The sequence below is a fragment of the Paramormyrops kingsleyae genome, chromosome 24 (genome assembly GCF_048594095.1).
Source record: "Paramormyrops kingsleyae isolate MSU_618 chromosome 24, PKINGS_0.4, whole genome shotgun sequence".
In the NCBI taxonomy this organism is placed as follows: domain Eukaryota; kingdom Metazoa; phylum Chordata; class Actinopteri; order Osteoglossiformes; family Mormyridae; genus Paramormyrops; species Paramormyrops kingsleyae.
The window spans coordinates 13,848,298-13,867,591 of record NC_132820.1 but is presented as its reverse complement, the minus strand read 5'-3'; the positions used below and the strand labels follow the sequence as shown (position 1 = coordinate 13,867,591).

The following is a 19,294-nucleotide window of genomic DNA, read 5'->3' as shown; positions in this document are numbered from 1 at the left end:
TAAAAGCCCCCAAAGCCCCCAACCTCCCTAGGACCCCCTGGTAGCCAGAAGCCAGGACCATAATAGGAGGGCCTAAGAGGGCCTTCTAAAAGTAGGCTCCCATGCACCCATTTCCCTTTAAAGTTCCTATAGCAGGGCCGGGGGCCCCCTGAAAGCACCGACCCCCCCCCCCCACCACCACAACCACCACAATTCAAGGGTCCTTGGCAGCCAAACGCCCTCCCTCCATGTTTCCATCAGAGGCCCTATAGGGTCAGGGGCCCTTGTAGGCAGAGGATCAAAGAATGTAGGCCCTCTAAAATAGACAAACGAAAATATATTGTTGATAAGCGTTGCAAATTGTTTTGGGCTAGGGGCCCCATGGGCCCCCTGCACCCCAAGGGCCCCTGGGCAGCGGCCCCGCTGGCCCGGTCCGTAATCCGTCCCTGAGTGCAGCTAATCACATGATTTCATCAGCAAATGGCCATAATTAACTTAATTTTTGAAAACTCATGTTTCAAAATCACATAATAATAGATTCGCTATTGTCCCCGTGGGGAAATTGTCTTTACGCCTCCCTCAGATTGCTCTTTGTAGAGTAAGTTGTCCGCGAAGGGCAGCCACCTGTAGGCGACTGTCAGGTCCTCAGCCGGCAGCTTTATTACACAGTCCATGAGATGAACAGACATTTGAAAAAAAATGTCAGCTAATTGACTCCTGTCATACAGCTGTCCATACAGCATCTGTGTGTCAGACTCATAGCAACGAACTGGGATTTTAATAAATACAGGTCAACAGCAGTTATTCTCCCTTTACTGAATAACTGGCAGAACCAGATAACACATCTATACTTTGTGTGCAAATGCTGAGATCATTATATAAGTATAAACTTTCATGTCTCTCTAATGGGCACATCAGTGTCACTTCATACAGAGGAAACGCGGAGCTTCACACAGCAACGCAGCCTAAGACTGAGCTGTTCAGACAGAGGTGTGGAGAAGCAGCAGCGACACACATTCAGGTGAGCTGAGTTTTCAAATTCAGTTACTGTTCACTCATCTACGGTTCTTATTACAAACACTTTTTTGTGAGAATATCCACATAAAGGCTGCTGTACTATTTAAATGCCTCTATAACAACTCCTCTCTGTGCGGGAAGAGGAATCTCCTCCTCGGAGCCAATACATAAAGCACAATGCACATTTACATTGATTTTGCACACTAGAGGTGTTTTTGCACATTTGTACATTTAACATATTTGGACAATTAGCATATTTCAAGATATATTTTTGCATTTTGCAACTTGGTGTTATGTCTACCTGTATGCTTACCTCACGTCTGTGTGTTCCTGTCATTTATCCCCTTAGAGATAAAGTAATCTGAATTTGAATTTAAATTCTGTAAATTTATGATTTTTTGTTTCTGTTAACAGACACTTGAATCCAAAATAATTTATTGTAGTTTTCATTTTGCACTGATGCTCTTTCTAAATGGACAAACGCAGTTCTTGGACTTAGATCATCTAGTGTTTTATCTACAGAGAGAATCCCTGACTTAAGCGCAAACTATATGGCACCTAGTAAAACAAAATACAGCACACATATAGTCTATCATTATCATTGATGAGTATCTATAACTGTCACATGTAAATTCACCTGTAAACTGTAAATTCTCACTTTGTCTCACAGAGAGAAGGAGGGTGTTAGGAATGGCTGAGACGCCAGAGGCTTCAGAAACCAGAGGAGGCCATGGAGCTCCAAAAGGTACAAACTTTCATTCTGTTCTCTCACAGAAGTGCAAAAATACAAAGTATTAACAAAAAAAGAGAAAATAATCACCTAAAACAGGCTGTATCTTGGCAGACCCTGCATCCATAACAACCTCTCCCTTTAGCACACTCCTCAGGGCTTATATAGATTCTAACCCAGGGGTCTCCAACTCCGGTCCTGGAGAGCTACTATCCAGTAAGTTTTCTATCCTACCTGGCTTCTGATGAGCCACACCTGCTCCTGGTATTTACCCGAGAACAGGTGTGGCTCATCAGAAGCCGGGTAGGATTGAAAACCGACTGCATAGTAACTCTCCCGGAGTTGGAGACCCCTGTTCTAACCCCTCCCCTTGGAGCAAATAATCTAACAATTAACATCCTTAATGCAATACATCCCCTATACACCGTTCTAAAATATCCTAAATAAAACCACAATTTTATTCAAATTTATTCATAAAACCAACAAAGACTAAAAATATCAATTTTATTGAAATGTGCGAAAATACCGCCCCAACCACTTGGTTTTACCCAACAAATTGTGAACACCCTCCCCCCCCCAATCACACAATTGTAATGGTGAGATCTCCTTAGTATTACTAATACACCAGGAAGTAATATCCAGACACAAAGCTGGACAGTCCTGGATAGAATCCATATTTCAAACAATGTTGCTTCAGGGTGGAAGGGAAATATCCGCAACATCATCATCATTATGTTTACAACTTAATATTAATTGGCCAACATTTTATAAACATAACATGTGGTCACTTGTAACATTATTGTCACGATGCAATCGGTGACAGAGGGGATAATGGCATCAGAGTCAGCTTTAGGTGACACCTGGGTTTTTTTCTACAGTCCTGCTAAACACATCCTGTTTATTAATTGGTAATTATTACATAATTGGGGACTTATTACATCATTGGTCTCCTAAATGCATCTGAACATAAGAACAGAAGAAATTTACAAAGGAGAGGAGGCCATTCGGCCCATCAAGCTCGTTTGGGGAGAACTTAACTAATAGCTCAGAGTTGTTAAAACTGTATCTATGTCATGCCCCGCTCGTCCGGTCCTCCCGTGTGCCACGCCCCCTCATCTACCCTGTGTGGAATCCCCGTGTTGTTAGCTGTCAGTAGTTGTTGTTATCTAGTCTTGTGTATTTAAGTCCACGTTAAAGTATGTTTCCCCAGTCCGGCCATTAAGGTCATTGAGTCTTTTCTGCCTGTTCTGTGTTCCTGCTTGTCTTCACTCCGAATTAAACCCCATGTTTCCCAGACTCCTTGACTCCTGGTTCTCTATTCCCGCTCCGTGCCTCGGCATACGTGACAATCTTATTTTCACGATTTAAAGGAACCCTGTATAAAGAAGTGCTTTCTCAAATGTTCTCATGCTAATTTCCACCTTTGGCCACGAGTACTTGTATTTGTACTAATACTGAAGTAACTATTTAGCTGAACAGCATGCAGACCTGTTAGAATCTTATATACCTGGATCATGCCTCCCCTATCTCCAGGGTGTCCGCTCGGTAGTAAAAGAAATCAGACAAAATTAAGGCCCTTGAAAGGTATTAAAAGGTAGTACATGGAATTTGACTTGCTAGTAAATTTTTCATCATCCACCTCAATATATTATGAGTTTCCCATTTGTCTATGTGTTTTAACTTCATCTTATTAAAAAATATATAACATACGTGTTAGCAGGACTTGAGTCGGAATTAATAGCCTATCAGAGTGACGCTGACGCCATTTCTCCGCCTTTTACCTCAGTTGAGCCAGGGTGATCTAATGTGTTGGTATCAGCAGAGCCTCTGAAATTGGCTAGTAGCCAGTTGGCGGTGAAATGGGGAAATGTAAGTTTTCTAAAAGTTGGCTTGATAACTCGTCATTTAAAGACTGGCTTAAGCCGGTCATGGGGTATGACCGGAAAGCATTCTGCAGTATATGCAAAAAAAACTCTAAATCTAACTTGGAACGGCGTTACCGCAATCAAATCTCACCAAGAATCTCACAGTCATCGGCAGCGGATTCGCGTGCGGGGGGAGCAGTTACCTATTTCGTTGTTTGGTGATGCTATACAGACCGGGGCAAATGCAAACATAAGGTCAGCTATGAGCACAAACATTGCCATCACACCACCTCAGCAGCAAACTAGTGCGACTAGCACCACAGCGGCTGCAGCAGACAGACAGCAGACCTATATTACTGTCACCAACGTCGGCTCTCAGAGCTGATCAAAGTTCTCTGGTGCCTGAACACCGCAGCCAGCCATCATTCATACAATTCGAACGAGGGTATTGGGGAACTATTCGATCGGAAGCATGTTCACTTACTCCGATATAGCTAAATGTTTTGCATGTGGCAAGGATATAAGACTAGAGATGGCAATTTCGAATCATCAAAACAATTTCCGAAACATTGGAAACAAACAATGTTTTGAAAAGTTTTGAAACACTAGTTGTGCACAGCCTGCTTGCAAAAACTGGAACTGCAGCTATAGCAAATACGGCAGAATAAAAACCTGCGGTGCTATACCGGCAAGTTTCGAATGTGACGAAGCTCGAACTGTCAAAAATGGACATAATACAATATAATTTGTTTTTGATTATTTTTATATTCTGTCTTAGGTATCCTATATCTGCAATTAGCGTGTGACTTTTTGCCAGCCGTAATTCAATTAGTACGAATCATAAAAACGTTAGATTATTAATGTCTCTTGCACTATAATATCAGAAGCAGAGAAGAGGATGTTAGCAATATTATGTACAAGTCTGCACATCCACTTCAGTGGCCTCTATAATGGAGCATATTTAGCCACCGGCTCATTCCACCATGCTGTGCTAAAAATGCTACTGGGGATTATCGCTGCCCGAAGCCGTCAGACAACTGATGACCGACATCACACTTTCTCCAGACGTTACTCTCCCCATCCATAGCCATAATACGTCAGGAAGCATCCTCTCTTGTTATAATACAATCCGGTGCCTTGTGTTCTAACTGCACATAATTTATTTGCAGATGATTATTATTCTCATGTTTAAATATTCACGTTTAGTTTCACATTCTGCTCCTCAAGATTGTACATCCATTTGTGTACTATGTACTTTATAAATCTGCTGCAGTATATGTCTACTTTGCTCGCACCATATGTACAGTATTTGTACCTTGTCTGTTTGGCCTTGATATTACACCTACTATAACTATATGTCCCTCACTATACTTATGCCTAAATCACACTTACTGCTAACCTGTTTCACTAATACAACTGGATTTCAAATAATAATAATCACCAAACTACTCGCTCAAACCAACAACGCCACAAACACCAAACACGCACCGATTTTTTAATAGGTTTTTTTCTCTTGCCGTGAACAATGACACGGCGGTCACGTGACTGATGCTTCGAAACATTTCGTAAACTCCGTATCGAGACCAGAAGTTTCGGATGTCTTCGGAACGGATCGATCCTGGGTGCCGAAATTGCTATCTCTAGATAAGACTGCATACATGATTTTATTCGGCATTGCGCCACATTTTAAGAAATTACTTATAAACAATACAGGTAAAATTGTTAAACTTTTCTCTTAAGATTTATTTTGGGACATTTTCAGACTTTCATCTCACGTTGCATCAACCAATAAATACCAATGGTTACCACCCATCACCATTCCATGGACTCTTTGGACAGTTTTTTAATCCAAAGTGTAAGTTATTGTTACAAGTTGCCTCGTTATGAAATAATTCACTACTTTGTGTATGACTACTGTGTGTATGAGAGTGTGTGTCACGACACACATAAAATTTTATTGATGTTTATGGCTGTTGTCAAGTGTCATTGTTTTAAGGTCAAGTTGACTTTATTAGGTGGGGTTAGGGTTATGGTTAGGATAGGAAAGGAAACTCAACTTGACACTACAAAAAAACCCAAATAATATTTAATGACAATACTTAATAAAAACAGTTAAACATTAATTTACCTAATATTTATGATGGGTATGAAGATTTAACCCCCCCCCCCAAAAATAAAAAATAAAGGCCGCTGCCCGATTGTTGGTAGTAAAAAATATTGTGGAGGTAGTAAACAAGGTAGTAAAAGGTAGTAAATTCAGCTCTAGGATTCCTGCATAAACCCTGTTTGAGGCTGAACAGATTCAGCTCAGCTAACCTCTCCGCATAAAACCAGGAATCATTCAGGAATCATTCAGTGTGACGTTCGGCAAGGACAGAGGAGGCAGACCCCATAATGCGGTAGCGAACAGGTTTAATAAACAATCTGGGAATGAACACAGCCAAAGGGGAAATCCAAAATCGTAGTCAAAGGGCAGGCAAGAGGTCGGTGTCCGAGAGAGTCAGTCCTACGAGGAGAGATGGGACAGGACGACGGTGGGAAGGGGGGAATGAAGTGGATGGGGTAGCAGGGCAGGACGGAGCAGGCAGGCGGGGTAGACAGGAGGAGGCAGGTCAGTGGAGCAGGCATGACAGGCAGGACAGCAGGGCAGGACACAGCAGGTAGGGCAATCGGGGAAAACAAAAGACAGAGAATCGCTCGGTAAGGGACATTAGAAATAATGGCAACAATACTTCGCATTGAGCCTCTGGGCTCGTTAGCTTAAGAAGTGGAGTAATTAGCTGACAGTTGTCTGCAGGTGCTTGGTCCCACCCGTGTGGGCATGACATTCAGGTTGGTTTATGAAGGCGTTCCCATGTTTCATTCTGCAGTGATATGTTCTGTAATACAGAAACAGAAATGCAGTAATTTATCAAGGTCACTGTATCTTTGTATTAGAGAACTCAGTGTAACTGGGTCACAGAGCAGTCGTCCTCCTTGTAGACTGAGACTGATGTACTGAGATTATAGTAAACAGGCTGTGTTGTCATCGTGCTTAATGACACATGCAAAGGAATTTGAGGTTGGATATGTAGCACTGACACAGGTCCTGAGAGTTCATGATGAGGGCTTAGATATTCTATATCCTCCACACAGTCAGAAAATGAGCCAAACTGACAAATGTGCCCAAAATTGCAACTGATTGTTTTTCTTCCATTCATTTGTAATACATGCAGGTCGGAGGAGCAGGTCAAACAGCATTGGATCACCTCCCAACATGAGTGGTAAGATCTTCTATATCCACCACAAAGCTCAGTGATGACGGGAGAGAGATGTAGCTGATATTGTTACAGCTGAGTCACTCTTATTCCAAATGTCTGTATAGGCAGGGGTTGACATAACTGGTACGCAAGTACGCATTAACCTTTAAAAGCGATACGTGTGGCAATCGATTATTGTAACGGCGCAAATGCGCATGTATTTGCGTTGATATGCCTCCCAGCTGTGGTCTTTCTCTCTCTGAAGCACATAGACTGATGATCAGAGATACTGTAACTGGGACATCAGCTAGTCTGACATCCTCTGAGCTGGACTCAGACCAGCTGATGAATCTCTGAGGTGGAGGTGTGACTGAGGGTCTTACTCTGAAGGGCTCTGCTGGCTGTAAAGGACACTTTTACAGACAGATAGGCCTTTGCTGTGTGTAGTTGCAGCACATCCTGTTCCTCTGTATCTGTGTGTCTGACTGCTGGTGGTATAACTTCCTGATTCCTGCTTAACTAACTGCCTTAAAGCAGCAGAGCAAATCCTGGCTGTTAATTGCAGTTATTTTAACCAAGCTTCTGCTTAGAGCACCTACCTGTTCAGCTAAAAACAAATAGAGAAATTAGGTTTTTCATTGGTTAAGCAGAACGAGGAAACCTGTGTTTGGGATGAAAGGAGTTATTGTAAATAAGTACCTCTCTGTGTCTTCCCCATGTGCTTATGCTTTGTGTGGCTCTGCACTGCCATCTGCTGACAGCATAAAGTAATTGAACCTGAGATATGCTAAAGACATGCTAGAGAATTTCCACAGCAATATGGCATGTTCATGTTCATTATGACCACATTCACGGTGTCTCCTGCTGACAGGCTTGATCTTAGCACATTGTTATGAGTCTTCAGTCAAACTGAGACAAATCTATAACATTCATGGTAACTGATATTGTGTTTCTCTCCCAAAGCACCTGCTGAAGTAAGAATTGTGCTTTTGGGAAAAACAGGATCTGGGAAGAGCAGCGCAGGAAATGTTATCCTGGGGGAAGAGAAGTTTAAAGTTATATGTAATCCATATGATGCAACAACAGATTGTCAAACAGAAGAAGGAAACGTTAATGGCAGGAAGATTACAGTAACTGACACACCAGGGATCTTTGACCCAAACAGGGATGAGAAAGATGTGAAGTATTCCATAATATCCTGTCTCACTCACTGTGCTCCTGGTCCACATGCCTTCATCTTAGTGCTGAGAGTGGGAAGACACACCAAAGAGGATGAAGAGTCAGTGAAGATGATACTGAAGTGGTTTGGGGAGGAAGCCCTGAAGCACACAGTTGTCCTCTTCACACATGGTGAAGAGCTTAAAAAAAACCAGACCATTAAAGAGTTTGTAGGAATGAACAAGGATCTGAAGGAACTTGTTGATAAGTGTGAAGGCCGAGTCCATGTCATTGACTCTAAGCAGTGGAACAGAAAAGATAAACATGCTCAGTCTGAAGATCTCCTGGAACAACTAAGGAAAATGACGATAAAGAAGAGAGAAGCTGGGGAATCACAGGCTGCTCAGGCACTGGAGGAAATGAAGAACTGGCTGTTATATCAAGGATCATCAACATTTGATCATGAACCAAGCCAAGGATCAGAAAGATCTAGAAGTTCTGGAGGAAACCTGCATGAATCAGATTACAGAAGCAACAGCTTTCAGATTAAACAGCTGCTGACAACTATAGACAACATGGTGAAAGGGAATGAAGGTCGTTGTTACACAAATGAATCACTTGAGCTCATTGCAGAAGCTATACAGGATGAGGTAAATAAAATAATACAAGACAGAATGAAAGAGTTTTTTGCTGAAGCCAAAAGTAGAGTTAGAAGGAATAGGGACAGTATGACTGAATCCCAGAAGCTAGACAACATAGAAGCTATAGAGCATGAGATATATAAAATAATAAAAGAGAGAAAGACAGAAATTTGGAAAGAAGCCAGAAATAAGATTTTAAAATCAGGAGTAGCAGGAGCAGCAGTTGGATCTTTGCTGGGGCTCCTGCATGGAGTCGCTGTTGGAGCAGCTGTACCATTTGTGGCATTAGGTGGACTTTTCACTGCAGGAGTAAAGTCAATACTGGGCATTAGATCAAAAAAAACAGAAGTTAATCCAAGAAATATAACAGTTGTAGAAGCAGTTGAAGGAGTAACAGAGATAGCTGGGACAACGGCAGGGGTAGCAGTTAGGGATACAGGGGCAGCAGCAGCAGTGGGGGCAACAGGGGCAACAGCCAAAGCTGGAGAAACATGCGTCGATACCAACCATGCAGCCAAGGAAGCTGCGAAAGCTGCAGGGCAGGCAGAGCTATCTGCAGTGAAGGAAGGGTTGGATGCCACACAAAAACCAGTCAGTTTTAAGGATAGTCCTTACAAAAAACGTTTGTAGCTACTCTCTGAAGATTTGGTGACTCTTCAAATGCTGCATGTGGATCAGGGAGGTTTTGAAGAACAGTTATGAACCATCAGTTCTGCATACTGTGTGTGTGTGTCTCTCTCACGCAGAATACAGTAGTGAGGTGTTAGTCATGAGTGAGTCAGCTCTATGAGCCCCTTTTACATGAACAATGGGGGCAGCTCCAATCTGAGAGCTGATTTTCTTTCTCTTTTTTTGTAAATATTAATACAAGACTTTAGTTATTTATATTCAGAAAGAATCTTCTTCACAACGGGGCAGATAACATAGCAGAAAAGAAACCAGATCAGACCCTCTAATCTGAGGCATTTTTTTTCTTAATGCCATCTGCCATAAAGACAAGCTTATAATGTGTCTTGCAATAAGACCAGGGAAGCAGGAGCAGGAAAACAGAGAATTGGGGAATGAGGGAACATTCCCCAATGTTTATTAGGAAAACAGCTAAACAATGAGAGAACTGCTGGGACCGGGATGTGCGCCCCCGGGACTGGAACCTCGGAGGGTGGAGCCTTTTTAGCGAGCCTGGGGACATGCGGGATGGTATCCCTTATGGACCTGGCCCCTTTTAATGCCAGGGGAGTCTGGGGCACCTCAGGTAGCTGACAGCGGACCATAGGGTAATACACTGTCCGTGGCTACCCGCCGCATCGTGGACTCCACCACACCTCTTCTCAGCTGCGGCACATTCTCGTGCACCTCATCAGTGAGGTGCACATCCTCGAATGGGGACATGCTCTCCAAAATATCCCCGGTACGAGCAGCCAGGGCGAGAGCCGTAGGGTCCTCCTGGACCTCGGGCTGTTGCAGCCAATAAATGACCTCGTTCATGAGGTCCGTGTATTCCGCCTTGCTGACGTGCAGAATCTTCTCTCCGAGTCCGGTCATTCTATCTTGCAATAGGACTGGGGAAGCAGGAGCAGGGAGATGAAGAATTGGGGAATGAGGGATTTATTAGGAAAACAGCTACTGTATGCTAGGCACAAGAACGGACGTCAGCGTGGCACACGGGAGGAGCGAAAGATGGAGGCAGGACACAATGTTTCACTATTACAATGACTTGTGTTTTGGATAGCTTATCATATATTTTATTTTATTTGATATGGGCTTCACAGTAGCATTAGAATTGTAACATTTATGTGCATTGACGAGTGTTTATAGTGAATAAATAAAATGTTCAATGCACATGTGTAATAGTGTTTGATGTTTTTACAATACTGTTTTTATATCAAACATAATGTGAAAATATAGCTGCATGCAGCAATGAGGGGGCCAAGCAGACTATTGGGGAATTGCTGCCATAGAAACTTCATATCATTTTGTCAACAACAACAACAACAAATTTATTTTTGTATAGCGCATTATCACAACATTACACTGTCTCAAAGCGCTTTACAGCATCCCCACCCAAAGCCCCCAGTGAGTAAGCCATAGGCGACAGGCAAGGAAAACGGGGAGCAGGGGGGAGATGACAAGCCGGTGCCACCGCTCCCTCCAATCGCCAGGCAACCAGAGGGCAGGGAGCGGGTCATACAAGGAAGATGACACAGGCAGAATGGCGAGCTGCATGCACGGACGTCATTGGTAGTGGCGACGTCACATGTAGCAGGGTGTGCTGGACATCTTGATACAGTGAGGGCTCCAGGCAGCACCCCCCAGGAGGAGTAGGGGAAATAAATGCAATTAGTCAAAGTAGGGGAGACTATAGGCAGTGCTAAAAGTTAGATGAGTGCAATATGAAGTGCAATGTGCAAGCTCTGGCAGATATGGCTATGGCAGCATAAGTAGGAGGGAGAGGCAGGTGGGAATGCAGGCATGGGGAGTCCCTGAAATGACAGCACTCCAATCCCACAGGCAATTGTGAAGCTAGAGTGACAGCACTGTCAATTCAGTTTATCCAAAGCCAATGGCACCGATCCCCACCCAGCTCTACACCTCACACTATAGGTTTAACTGGGAGTGAGAAGCTAGCTAGAGCTAGAACTAGTGTCCCTATAAGCTAAACTAAACAGGTGTGTTTTTAGTCTAGACTTGAATATTGAGAGTGAGCCTGAAACCCGCACATCCGGTGGAAGACCATTCCACAGCTGAGGAGCTCTATAGGAGAAAGCTCTGCAGCCTGCCGTAGCTCTTTCTACCCTCACAGCAAAACTGACAGTGTTAATTTTTCAGTGTTAGTTGAAATCAACAAAGGTAAGTGTTATTTCAACACATAATCTAGCAAGAGTAACACTTCAAGAATCCGTTCTTGAAAGTGTCGGTGCATATATCGGTCGTTTATTTATTTTTACACGGTCAGTGTTAAATTGACCACACCTCCTTTTCCGGTGAAGAATCCATCTCTGGAAAGAAACTGTCTTGCTTATTTTGGCGGCCATTTAACGAGTACAGACACTGGCAGCAGGTAAGTTATGTAATTCCTTTACATGTTCTAGAATGATTTTGAGTGAATTTTACTTTTCGGCTGTAGTTATTGCATAAACGTTACGATGTGTTATAGAAATTTTGATGCCTCCATGGCGCTAATTTTATATATTCTAAGCATTCATGCGCTGCTAGCACATGACTAACGGGCGGGAAAACTACGCCCTGGACAACTTTTACGAAATTACTAAGGCTGTCAATTAACAAAAAATAAATAACGAATAAATTTCACATTTTGCAATGAATTAATTGCGATTAATTTTTAATATTGTGTATCGCGTATTAAATTAATCTGGTCGCGCCTGAAAAAAAAACAAACAGAGCGGTTTTTCCTATGGCGTATCAAGTTGAAATCAGTTGAATTTTTAGAAGAGCACCGGGCTCGTCAATGTTGGCGAGTTAGCAACAACTAGTGCTTCATTTCAACGTTTTGCTGATGTGCCTGCCGCATTTCACTAGACGGCACACTGAACATAAGAACAATAAATTTACAAACGAGAGGAGCCATTCGGCCCATAAAGCTCGTTTGGGGAGAACTTAACTAATGGCTCGAGAGTTGTTAGTCTTATCTAGCTCTGATTTAAAGGAGCCCAGGGTTTTTAACTTGCGCTACACTAGCAGGAAGACTATTCCATACTCTAACAAAGTACAGTATAGCGAAGTGCCTGGCTCTGAAGTAGACTATATATTTACTAGTGTGCGTTATACAGTATATTCCACACCACCATTTGAAGGTGATGAAATGCTGGTTCCAGTAGACTACAAAGGAATGAGCAAATGGGTCAGGGTACCAAAGACAGAAGATGTCTACAGTTACCCTGAATTTTCAGACGCAGGTAATTTTAGTGCAGTGATATAGTTTCAATCAATTATACATTTTTGAGTTACTTACTTTAGAGTAAAAAAATTTTGATCCACAAGGCACAATTTACAAGATACCCAGCAGATAATCTGTAGTGGAAAAACAGGCTAAATTTTCTTTGATCGAGATCCACTACCTGGTGGTAGAAGGTGCAAAAGTCTGACGCGTAAATGATGAGGATACGACACCCAGTTCTGTTCCTGATGGGTAGATTTATTCTTATGATATTTTAACCCACAATATACTTTGATCTAGTTTGGCCGAAATGCAGACACCATCACACACGGCAAATACGGTCAATGACTGTTTCGCGTTGCACCTTCACACCTGGGCCACGTCATCTTAGCTGCTTTTGTAACCATCGCCTCCCTATAGGTGGGAATACACTCAGGCAATAATAAAAATCATTACATCTCATTACAATTATTACAATAATAAATATATATATTATATAATAAATAAATACAAATGAATATAAACATTAAATAAATAAATATCAACAATATTTATAAATAATTCCAATATAAATACAAACTAAATTATGTTTAATAAACAAATGAAAGAATGGCTCCTACATAATCTATATAGTATAAATAATGACAATAATCTTAAACAATATAGGATCAGTCATGTAATTCTTAATAAGGGTGTTTAATATTCAATGGATATGTTTATTTGATGCTATTATAAGTTAAATTCATGACTTGTTACTCAGGAATACAGCACTGTGATGTTGCTACTAGATCTAATAGATCTAGATCGAATTAGTTTTTCCATGTATTTGACTGTCATGTTTATTCATGCATTCAAGGTTTCACTCTTCATGTTGTCTTAAAACCCTTAATGAAGTCATCTTTTCTGTCTTAGTGCTGGCAAAATTCAATTTGCCAGCGTTTACTTCCTTGATCATAAAGGATTCTGCAGGAGTCAAAGTGGATTCGGACATATTTGATGAACTTCTGAAGTCATCTCAGGTGTCCTTCAAGGTTTTCACTGAAGGTTGCAGTGGTAAGAAATTGCAGCCTTTGGTTTCTCTCACAATGCAAAATTGTAGTGTAGTTCTGTTATGTATTTTGCAAATTGAAATTAACACAAGGTCATGTGTTCTTAGATAACAGTGTTGAGGAGTCTTCTTCACTGGCCTCATCTTTAGCAGAGTGGTCATGATCTTGTGAATCAGAAGGGCCATCAGGTTCAGACTTGACACTAACACATAAAACCAAGAAATGTCCGAAAAAAAGGATGGTTGAAGGACCCCCTGACAGCAACATTGCAAGAGATGTAAGTGTTAAAATATGGTCTGATCTCTTTAAAACGGCCTGCCAATAGCCAATATTTTGCATTGTTGGGACCATTCATGAATTGAAAGCATGGTAAGTTTGAATCCGCTTCCTGGAAGTAGAATTAGAATTGCATGAAGCTGAAGGGAAATTGAATTGGAATGACAGAAAACAGAATTGAAATCAAATAAATTCATTGAAATTCCAGTTTTTAAAATAATTGGACTTTAAATAGCCTGAACTAAACTAAAAATTATGAATCGCATAAAGCACAAACGTAAAAATATTACAGTAATGTGTGTTTTATACATTATGCATGTTAATCGAAAAACTTAAATATGAAATTTGTCGTTTCATAACTACATTTCCCAGAATTCCATGGAAGCTTTATAACCTAATGAAGGCCACCATCACATCATTTATAAACTTAGTGTTCAGTCCTCAATTTTGTTTACCTAAACTTTCTCATACGTAATTCGGTATTTGTATAGCACAAAATACAGTTCATATATGCATGTCACTATATTTATTCCCAAATAATAGTAAAACAGCAATCACTGGAATTTGACAGACTTTCACTGAATTGAATTTTATTTCTTCGTTTGCATTGGAATTTATCCCAGTGCTGTTGTGCAAATTTTATATTTTCCAAAGACTATAAAAAATGCCACTTTTTTGAGTGAAATATTGATTTCTTCACTGGGTACAGTAGGATTGTTAGCCTGAATATGAATAACATGAACAACCCTCTTGTTTCAGACTGTCAAAGAAGCGCTTTATTCAAATCCAGGTTTGACCCTATTTTAAAGCCACTTGTTGATGACCTAAAGGTATTAGAGACTGAAGGAATGAAGGTGCCCTTTTCAGCCACACCAGTGAAAGGGTCAATTTTCCAGGTTACAGGTGACAACTTAGCTTTACATGGCCTTTTTGGTTTTGTTGAATCATTCAGTGCCAATTATTGTTGTCGGTTTTGTTTAACTGATAAAATAGTTGCAGTCAGTTTTTAGTGAAGATCATCCAGGTCTCTGTTCAAAAGAACTTCATTCAGAGCATTGCTGTGCCATTCAACAAAATCCTGATTTGGCCTCAACATTTGGTGTCAAAAGAACCTGTCTCCTCAATTCCCTGCAGTTGTTCCATATTTCAGACAACTACGCAGTGGATATAATGCATGATCTCCTGGAAGGAGTGGTACAGTACGAGTTAAAGCTTGTATTTCAGTACTTGATTAAGAACTCCATATCCTTGACTTCAATATCAGAGAGAATTTTGAGTTTTAATTATTGATATACACAGAGAAAAAACAGGCCAAGTGGCCTAAAACTGAATGACCGTAGCAAAAGTCTTTGCCTTAATGCTGTCCAGTCATGGTGCCTCTTGCGTAATACACCATTGATGTTTGGAGACTTAATTTGCAGGGGTGATAGTTATTGGAACTTGCTACTGCTATTGATTCAAATTGTAAACATTGTGTTTTCACCTACTCTAACCCATGGTATGACTTGCTATTTGAAACATCTGATATTCGATCATCACAAGCTTTTTAAATCTCTCTTTCAAGACCAAAATTTGACTCCAAAACACCATCTAATGATCCATTACCCAAGATGTATCAGAAAAATTGGGCCTCTCATACACACATGTTGCATGAGGTTTGAAGGTAAACACAAATTCTTCAAAAAGTCTGTAAAGAATTTCAAAAATATTACAAAGACACTGGTAAAAAAACATCAGAAACAATTGGCTTTTCATTTTGAAAATTTCTGTTTTAAAAGATTACAATTTCGCCATATCACTGAAGTCTTAGTCAGCGATTTAGAGGGCAGTGATGCTCTGAGTGAAAGTATTGATGCATCTTCTGTTTCCACAACTTCCTGGGTCAAAAACTATGGCACAGAGTATCAAGCTGGGATGTACAGGTATGTATGTTATGGTGTTGAAAATGATATGCCTTTGTTGAATAGGATTGTCAGTATAATTGTTAGAGATGACAGTGCTTATCTACTGACTTGTAAAGTCTCAACTATGTATTTTGATGATCACTTAAATGCATATGCTATTGAGGAAGGCACAGATGTATTCAAACTTATCTGTGTCAATGACCTGGTGTACTACAGACCATATGATAGACAGTTTTCATTTGATACTGATCACCAGTTCATTGTCCCATGCTGCTGCTTTGTTCAGCTCCCATGCTGAAGCTTGTTTACTTTTTTGTAGTGTGCCTGCTGTTTAAATACAGTATTGCTGTGCAAATTGTCTTGTGGTGTATTTCTGTACGTGTGTGTGTGTGTAATTGGTTAGAGTTGCGGCAATGGCATTCTACACCGTCAGTGTTTATTGTATTGCAGCTGAGTGTAGTCTGCCAGTGTTTATTTTCTAACTTAGACTTGTCTAGAGTGCTATTAACATTACTCAGTGTTGGCCAGTGTAATTGTCTTACTCCCTACAGTGTTAAAATATCTCTGAGTCAGTGTTACAAGATTAACACTTTCAAAAGTGTTAAATTAACACTTAAAAGAGTGGACGCATATAGACACTTTTCCAGTGTCACATTTCACACTCTTGGTGTTAACACTGGTGATTTTGCTGTGTAGGTACTAACAGATATCCCGCACCTTGAGATCGAAGCAAGCGTGGGGGATTGTATGTGGTCAGCAGATCACTAAGGTATTCTGGTGCTTTATAGGTTAATAGCAGTATTTTATAGTCAATCTGAGACTTAACTGGTAACCAATGAAGGGAGGATAAGACTGGTATGATGTGATCAAATTTTTCAGTGTTTGTGAAAACTCTGGCTGCTGCATTCTGTACCAGCTGAAGTTTATGTAAGGAACCAGACGGGCAACCAGAAAGGAGGGCATTACAGTAGTCCAGTCTGGAAGTTACAAAGGCATGTATTAATTTTTCTGCATCACGAAGTGAGAGCATCTTACTAAGCTTGGCTATGTTCCGTAGATGATAAAACGCAGTTCTAGTAATACTTCTTATGTGAGCATCAAAACATAGATCTGAATCTACTAGAAGACCAAGATTTCTAACCACTGTGTTAGGTTGTGTAGGAAGGCCACTAATGCTGAGGTGGTGAAACATTTCTTGCAGCCTTGGGACCAATCACCAGTACTCCTGTTTTTTCTGTGTTTAACATTAGGAAATTTTTTTAACACTGAATGGCGTGGGCCCATATAAACACCATGCAGTGTTAATTTAACACTGGCACATTTGCTGTGTAACATGTATTAGAACAATTTTACCCAGAGCAGCTATGGTCTGCTAGCGCGGTGCTATGCTAACTGACGTGAATCGTGGTCCTGCCATTTTTCATTAAACTCCACAGCTAAATTACTTGAACAGAAGACACTCGTTACAATTTGACAATTATTATCTTCGGGGAAGCATGGCAAGAGAGCATGAGACAAGGGGTTTTCTAGTTGCACTTTACAAATGCAGTACTACTTAGATACTATATAGATATAGTACTGTATATAGTATTGTGCTGTACGATATAGAAGTATTGAATTAGATTGACTGTACTCTCATTTTAACCCTGCTGATCATACACATATATAATGCACACAATTACATTCTGTCACGCCCGGCTCCGTACGACCCTTGTGTGTGCCACGCCCCCTCATTACCTCGTGTCAATTCCTGGTTGTGATCACCTGTGTCCTGTTATTTCTGGATAGTCTTTTGTATTTAGTCCGAGTCTCAGTCTGTCTTCCCCAGATCCGTCATTGTAGTGTCATGCGTTGTTCCTGGTTGGTTAGTCCTGTCTTCTGATTAAATCCCCGTCTTGCCCTACCTACTGGCTCCTCTCCCCTGCTTTCCGGCTCGCTTGTCCCGCACCCTGACACATTCCACTATTCAAATTGTTTTCTACTTGACTGATTTTGCAACATTTGCACAAATTCTGGATGTCTAAAATACCCATTGTAAGCTTTTTGTGTTTAGAGTTGATATTTGTAATTTATTCATAAAAAGTCTTGTACTCTGTAATAACTGGAACCATGTGTTCTGGTCTCATATATAGCTGAGATGACTAAAGTTTATTTTCACTTTGACAGACTTATTAGATTAAACTTCAGAAATACTTTTTACAGTTGCTTAAAAATCTTGCATGTTTAAAAGGTTTGCACAATTATATTTTCTTCTTATTTTTTTCTGTTTGCAGATGTCACTATCACGTTTCAGACGAGCAGGCAGACAGAGGAGTGGAGCCATAAATACAGGCAAACGGGGTTTATTAATGGCAGACAAGGAAACACGGCACAAAACATCAATGACAGATCTGGGAAATGGATGAAGACGTGTACTGATATACACTAAACAAGCCTAAAATAACATGAAACAGCTGGGAACAATCAGAGTAGTACATGTGCGTAATGAGGGGGTGTGGCACACACGAGGATTGGACGCGCAGGTCATGACAGCAGAGATCAGAAAATTACTTTCACAGCTCTTTCAAAAAGTTTTTATTTACGTACATAACGCAGGCCCGCGTTTAGCAGTGTGTACTCCAGGCCCCACGTGAAAGGTTTGTGGTTCCTTCTAGAATTTGTGGTTTTTGTTTTCAGGGGATTGTGATGTCTTCCCCCCGACTAGTAATTCAAATAATATTGTTTTGATATGAATTGATTTTTGTATTCGTTTGTTATTTAGGAGGAACCACATGTTAATCTGTATTCCTGGCCCCTTGTTACAGATGTGAGCTGTCCAGGGCCTTTTATTTTACATGTGTGAGCTTTGGAAGTGTGTGTTAGCTGATTGTGAAATATTCTAACCAGTGTTTTAGAGATTGCTGTCTTTAGATCATTGTGTGGGGGTTGCGGTGTTGCCCGGGGGCTTCACTTACTGATTGGGGCAGGGACACTGAACTGTGGAATCCTGGTAATAAATGCTTATTTCTGTACTTCGGTTGTGAGTTGTTTCTTATATCTGGTGCCCAGTTTAGCCGAGTCAAGAATGTGCATAATTGTGGAAAGACTTACAAAATGGCTTTGATATGCACCAGAACGTCAGAGAGGTGCAAAGAGAAAATGAACAGAAGTGGGTGTGGGTGGGTTGGGAGGGTCAGTTAGCACTTCAATGTTTTTGTGATTGTTATCAAATTACTAACAAATTACAGTACTACCATTGTGCTGTTTTTCTGTGAATGTATATATTTCAATTTGAATATTTGTACATGTTCATTTTTTATTAAGCTGCTGGATATAACATAATTTCAACATTAATTCACTTGTGAAACAATTATAGCCCACTATTGATTCAACATACACTAATTCAACATTAAATCAATGGATAAAGAAGTTGCCAAACAAGTGTTGAAACAACGTTGAATCCTTATCAAAAATGGTCGATTTTTCAACGGTGGATAGATGGCCTTTTCAACGAGAAAGATCAATGCTAAATCAGCATTGATGATCAACGTTGTTTAATATG

The 19,294-nt window shown here is 40.7% G+C and overlaps 1 protein-coding gene and 2 long non-coding RNA genes across 4 annotated transcripts; all 3 read left to right on the top strand.

Annotated features, from left to right (window-relative positions):
• Positions 1–806: 806 nt before the first annotated feature.
• Positions 807–6,854, top strand: LOC111845185 (uncharacterized). Its single transcript, XR_011985303.1, has 3 exons — positions 807–1,000; positions 1,667–1,741; positions 6,807–6,854. It is a non-coding gene; the product is annotated as an uncharacterized lncRNA (long non-coding RNA).
• A 34-nt stretch (positions 6,855–6,888) lies between these two features.
• Positions 6,889–9,358, top strand: LOC111857952 (uncharacterized). Its single transcript, XM_072706898.1, has 2 exons — positions 6,889–6,904; positions 7,794–9,358. The coding sequence occupies exons 1-2, from the start codon at positions 6,889–6,891 to the stop codon at positions 9,257–9,259; spliced, it is 1,482 nt and encodes a 493-aa protein (XP_072562999.1). The 3' UTR covers positions 9,260–9,358.
• Positions 9,359–11,147: 1,789 nt separating this feature from the next.
• LOC140582398 (uncharacterized) lies at positions 11,148–18,912 on the top strand. Of its 2 annotated transcripts, XR_011985353.1 has the most exons (6): positions 11,148–11,687; positions 13,437–13,577; positions 13,681–13,850; positions 14,609–16,522; positions 16,633–16,745; positions 18,027–18,912. It is a non-coding gene; the product is annotated as an uncharacterized lncRNA (long non-coding RNA). The 2 variants fall into 2 exon arrangements; XR_011985352.1 differs by having other exon boundaries at positions 13,681–16,522.
• The last annotated feature ends 382 nt before the right edge of the window (positions 18,913–19,294 follow it).